The 6,413-nt window shown below is 43.0% G+C and overlaps 1 protein-coding gene across 1 annotated transcript; it reads left to right on the top strand.

The window, feature by feature from the left end:
- Window positions 1-302: 302 nt before the first annotated feature.
- On the top strand, window positions 303-4,118 carry LOC103366616 (fibroleukin). Its single transcript, XM_008294384.1, has 6 exons — window positions 303-557; window positions 1,099-1,294; window positions 1,662-1,739; window positions 1,813-1,925; window positions 2,071-2,333; window positions 3,544-4,118. The coding sequence occupies exons 1-6, from the start codon at window positions 303-305 to the stop codon at window positions 3,884-3,886; spliced, it is 1,248 nt and encodes a 415-aa protein (XP_008292606.1). The 3' UTR covers window positions 3,887-4,118.
- Window positions 4,119-6,413: the final 2,295 nt, after the last annotated feature.

Here is a 6,413-nt window from a genome sequence, read left to right as displayed (position 1 = left end):
GAGACAGAGGAGGAGGACGACGAGGGAGATGAACTGAGGAAAAAAAAGCAAGAAGAGGGAGATGAAAGAAAAACAGAGAGTAGAAAACAACATGGACAAGGACAGCAACACAAAGATCTAAACAAAAAGGACAAGCCAGCAAAGATTTTTCCACCTGAAGAGGCACTTCTTAGGATATATAGGAAGTTGACTTGAAAGTTTGCAAGGAATAATCAGGACCACGGCTCTGAAGAGTTTAAAAGGAAGTTTAGAAAAAGCCTGCATCTCTGCATTTTCCCATGATTCCTTTCAGTTCTCTGAGCATGCTTCTTCTGCTGTCACTGTATGTGGGAGCACTGCTGTCTTCAGATGCATCTCCAGCCTGCGTCCATCCTCCCTGCAGGGACAGTCTGGTGGCTGCACCCATCCCACCAGGGACGGGAGCAGGAGTGGGTAGCGGGGCCTGTGAGGGTCAAACTGGGACAAGTGTCTGCAGGATGGGTGTTTCACTGCCAGCCATCTCAGATGTACCTCGGAGGGTAGAGCACAGGCACGATTTTCCACAGGTTCATTATAAGGTAAGTGAGCTCAGAATAGGGTTTATTGTTTCCAACTTAATAATCTTAAAATGTCATCCTAAGAGAGGCCAGATGATGCAACTTTGAACCAGCCATGTACATAACTGTGAGTGACAAGCTGAAGCAGATCTGAACCTCTGTTCATTCACGTGTGCCAGTGAGAGTGAGCGCACTATCAAGCACATGCCAGCAGGTCCTTTCTCATGGGACAATAAACTTGGCACCACCTGACAGCCATGAAGCATTAACCGTCAGCAATCAAAGAAGGGATAAAATTAGGTCTGTTTTAAAAATGTCCTCATCATATGGTTGTGCTGAGCTCATGCAGCGACAGGTGTGTGAGGGACATGACCACAATGGCTGATGTAAGTGTAAGAGACAGACTGAGTGTGACACGAAACTGAGCTGACAGTTTCATGAATGAGTTAACCTTTGAGATGTCATCTTCCAAACAAGAGGATGCACACACATTTAACCAAACTTTTGGCTATGAACAATGTCTTGTGAATAGTATCTGTATTTGTGGGCACTTGTGTTGCAGGCTGGAGGTGTCAAAGAGCGCCTGGTTCAGCTGCAGCGTTGCATGCGCTCTCTCCAGGAAACAGGGGGGCCCTGGAGTCACGGGGGCCAGGAGAGCAACTCTCTCGGGGCCATCTTGGCTTTAATGGCAGCTGTGCTGACAGAGTGTGACCTCCACTGTCACAGCCAGGCCCTTGGGGCGATGGCCAAACGACTGGGTGAGCCGTGCACATTTATATCCCCCCACCTCTGCAACACTCGGACAAACATGTAGACACATACACACACAGACGCAAATGCCAGCGCCATCACTCCCCCGCACATAGTAAACAGAACCTCAATGAGGCCTGCTAAGTGTCGGTCATAGGTGAGTGCATAGGAATTTAACTGCACTGAGAAGCACGGCGAAAACCCTGTGTACGTGCACACACGGATGCATACTGTAGAGCTCGCAATGTGAAGAAGCTTTAAAGAGCTATCATACAATCCCTCTGTGAAGTACATAAAGACAAAGCTTCTATTTTCAGCACCTGACAACAGCGTGATGTGTCTCACTGATAACCTAATCCTGCTCTGGGTTGACAGAGAGTGCAGCAGTGGGAAGAGAGGGGGAGAAAGACCTGCTGCTATTCCTGAAGAGCATCACGCAATATCCACCCACAGGTGAGGGCATGGGAGGTAGTCATGTGACTGGTAGTTGATTAATAAGCTGAATTAAACTGTGTTTGACACTCAGTTGCCCCCTTGGAGAGGTTACATCCTCAGGACTGTGCAGAGATTTACAGGCTCGGGATCAAAGAGAACGGAATCTACACCATCCAGCCTGACCTGCACGGGCCGGCACTGGAGGTATTTCAGATTCACCACACTCATAAAACACACACACACACAGACAGACTCACACCCTACTACTCTTATTTTTAGAGACCCGTCTGCTATCTGTGGATCAGTAAAATCTGGGCTTTATAATATCAGAGTCTTTGTTTTGACTCAGGCTAAATGTGACATGGAGTCGGCGGGTGGTGGGTGGACAGTGATCCAGAATCGGCAGGACGGCTCAGTGGACTTCAACAGAACATGGCAGGAGTACCGGGAGGGCTTTGGCAGTCTGCAGGGTGAACACTGGCTGGGCAATGCAGCGCTGCATGCCCTCACCTCCACTGGACAACACCAGCTCCGCATCGAGCTGGAAGACTGGCACCAACAGAAGCGCCAGGCCACCTATAGCAACTTTAAAGTGGCCTCAGAGGCGCAGAGGTGAAGTGCACTGCAAACACATAATTAACTGCACTAGATGGTGAAAGTTACCTGGATTAGGCAGAAAGTTGAAGAAAAAGGCTTGTGTCAGCAAGTCCACGATAGTGAAACTTCCCTCTCTTCAGTCACAACATTATCCGCTTTCAGAGTGAAATAATAAACATGAACATTCCCTGAAAACCTGTTTTCCCAATCAGTTTTTACGATTGACTCCATGGTCTTAGATGTGCACACAACAGTTCTGCCAACTTTGAAAGAATTTTAAATATTTCACCTGGGGAATTTCTTTATTGTTATGTTCTTACTGGGTTCAAGTGAAGGGGACTCTGCTACTAAAGGTTGGTGTCATATAGTCCCATGCATCAGTCAGAATTTAGCAGCATTTAGTTCAAACTAAGTTGTTTCTCAGGTTTGTGAGTCACTGTTACTCAGATTTGATCAAATCCACCCACACAGACCTGATGAAGAAGCAGAGTAGTTTTTTTTTTCTCCAACATTCTGGGGCTCTGAATCCTTCATCATCCTTGATATAAAAGTTTGGCCTTTTGTTTTAGAATCACCACAATCAAAAATCTTTATTTCAGAAGTAAATGAGCCTGCAGATCTGACAATGCGACTTCAGAATGGCGTTATGTGGATAATCTATATCTTAGGCTCTGTGGTGTTTAATTTTTCACTCCTCTGGTTGGACGAACTGGGCAAATGTGTGTTGGTGTCTGACACACATTTACTCCGTTTACAACAGATGGATGATAAATTAAAAGATAAACTTAAATAAATCCGCAGAGAAACAGAAGAAATGCAAGGGATTTCATTCAAAACAACTCAAATGTCTTCTGCACCATTGTCATCATCAAACATTTTAAATGAAAGAACACTGTCTAGTTTGAAAGAATAATTTCAGTCCTTCCAGCAGAATTCAGAGACTTGGATGATCTATGGCAAGAAGCATTCCAACTGTTTTGGTAGCCGGTGGTGACTTACCACTTTACTCTTTATTTATGCTCCTCCATGGCCTCCTCTTGTAATAGAAATACCAACTACCATGTGATAGGTTGATTAAAAAATGAGTATGCAGAGACTATTTACTCACATGGTTCACACATAAGGATTTAATGTGCCTTGTCTCGTAGGTGCTTTGGCATAACATTATAGTATTATATGTAGCCTTGCACTTTGGGATGAACCATGTTGTCTCTCTGACTTTCAGGTATCGTCTGACAGCCAGGGAATATTCTGGTGATGCAGGCAACGCTCTGAGCTACAGTAAGCGTTACAACCATGATGGCAGAGCTTTTAGCACTGCTGACAGGGACCACGACCGTTACACATCTGGAAACTGTGGTCAGTACTATGGAGCAGGCTGGTGGTTTGATGCCTGCCTGGCAGCTAACCTGAATGGACGGTATTACCGAGGGCGCTACAGTGGGGTGACCAATGGTATCTATTGGGGGACGTGGTACATCCTGACAGACGGGCGAACTGGAGAGCGCTACTCCTTCAAGAGGGTGGAGGTGAAGACAAGGCCCAAGAACTTTGTGGGAGCACACTAATGACGACAGTTCAGAGTGGAAGATTTTCTGCACAGTAGACTTCATTAATAATCACACCTGACACTGATAAAAAAAAAAAAAGAACTGTTTTGCATAGTTTTGATTTGATAGATGTCTTAGTCACTGTCTGTACATCACTGTTTTTAGAGCAGCTTTTGTGCCACTTATCACTTACATGCCGATGGCAGCTAATACTGTTTGAAGACTGTTTGAAGCTACACCTTTGTTCATAATGGGGCTTCTCATCACAATGCTTCATAAAAGTGAAATGAAGAAATATATATTAAAAAGACTGCTTGTGGAAGTTGATGTTGTAATGAAATTACAGAATCTATATTGTACATTCAAAATTGCGCACATAATTTACTTTCCTGGTGAGGCTTTTTTGTATTAGTATATTTTAATTCAGTCATCAAATATATATATATAAATATAGCACGAGCAAAATGAACTATCTGTTTTAGTAGTGACTGAGACAGGATTTATCCATTTATCCATTTAAGCCACACACCAGAAATAAATGATCATTCACAGTTGTAGCCCTAAAAAAAATTATATTAAAATTATTCTGTAACTTAACTTCAACAAATACACAACATTTTTTAAATCCTGGTTTAAATTTTTCTTTATTGGACTAGCAAATATCTCTCAGATCACAGTTACTCTTTCATATGGAAAAAATAAACTTTTTCATTTTAGAATACGGGACTTTAGACAATAAATTAGTGCAATTAAAGGAACCAACCTTAATAATAGTACACATACCTTGTTTTTATAGTAAGATTATTAAATCTATGGTTGTTTTAAAGGTCGACTCCCAGAATTTCACACACTAAAAATGTCTGGAAGTGCAAAATTGCTATAGACTTTATAATGTTTCCTTATAATATGGCTGAAATGCTGTTTCCATGGTAGTTTATGATCAATCAAAACCAGTAAGAATTTTGTCAGAAAAACTCATTCAATTTTAACATCACAGATTTTTTTTACATTCCCATCAGTTATTTTAAAATTTCCAAAAACCATGAACTTGGTTTACAAAATTTCAAATGTGTCTGCACTCGCTGTCGACACATGAAGGATGGTTTTACTGTATTGCAGTCATGTACATACAACATAATGAAGAGGAACCTTAACCCAAACTACACATAAAAGTAATCTGATGAGCATGAATGTATTAATGTTGGTAGTGTGTCCCTACCTGCCTGACCTTCGTGACCTAAAAAATTTGAATCTGTCTGCAACAGCTCACATGAATTTTGGTTCAGATGATGTCATGAGAGTCGAGAGGTCATCATGTCCTTGCAGAGGACTCAAACAGTTGCTAGATAGACACCTCCTAAAATTCAAACTCCATTACACTGCCATTCATGTGACAGAGAGCTGATAGGGATTTAAAACTCCATTTCTGTCCAACCACAGCCTTCTATCTTCTGCCTCCAACTCAAAGCTCACAGTTTAACACCAAACAGAGAGTAACCCAGTTTTGCAGGAGCCATTTTTCTCACCTCACCTTACTAATACTTTCCCAGCTCCAGGCCTGACACACTGATGCTGACTATTAGGAGTTTTATTCTGTCGTCATACTCCAAAACCATCCTCCACCCGCAACTATCAGCACACATACACACACACACAAACCCACACTCAGCCTCACCTGCTCTCGAGAGTTGGCGTCAGGCGGGCGGCTCCCTCCCTGGCTGTGTTTCACAAAGGCCTTTCTGGGAGTTTAGAGTTTGTGTGTGAGCAGCGAGTGTGTGTCTCACCGTGTTTGTAAAATGCTACACCTATTTTAGCAGTGTTCGCGATGAGCTGCCAGTCTCTCCAACAAGAAGGGTGTCTAATATTAACCAGCGAAGAGGCCGAGGAACTGAGGGCACTCAGCAGTCTCTGATCTGAACACACAGACACACTGCAGGCAGACTCCTGACTTGTCATTAACATACAGTACTTATGCACACACTAGGATATGGCATTATACACGCATGCACATGCACACACACACTATGCAGGGTTGGTTCTCTCAGCAGATCAGGGGCTGCATGATGTGCTTGGCTTCTTAAAAACAAATGGCTCCCATTGTTCACATCCTGGCGCCTTAATTATTGTTATGCAACCAAAAGCTCCTTTTCCCCTTTTCTCTGTTTTACACGTGCTTGCATACACACACCAACACACACACATCAGACACTTAACCGTAAGCAATCAAGACCAATCACCCGTGAAACCCATTATACATATCAGCTTTCTCATTTGATTTCATATGCGTGTCTTTGTGTGTGTGTGTGTGTGAGAGAGAGAGGATTTGTATCACAGGAGAAAACATTGCAGGGTTGAATGTCTCCATGTTCTGCCCCCTGGTGGCTGTTGATCATACTAGAGAAACTAAAAAAAGTTTTCCTGCAGCTGAGGATAACTGCTAAAATCTGCATTGTAGCAATTAGGACCCGTAAGCAAATCTTCAGTTGATCTAAATCAGGTTTTTGTCTTTGAGAGATGCTCCTGAAATATGCTGGTTAATGACCAA

Source organism: Stegastes partitus, unplaced genomic scaffold, assembly GCF_000690725.1.
Source record: "Stegastes partitus isolate 25-593 unplaced genomic scaffold, Stegastes_partitus-1.0.2 Scaffold956, whole genome shotgun sequence".
NCBI classification, from domain to species: domain Eukaryota; kingdom Metazoa; phylum Chordata; class Actinopteri; family Pomacentridae; genus Stegastes; species Stegastes partitus.
The sequence above is the reverse complement of the archived record's forward strand: the minus strand, read 5'-3'. Positions and strand labels throughout refer to the sequence as shown.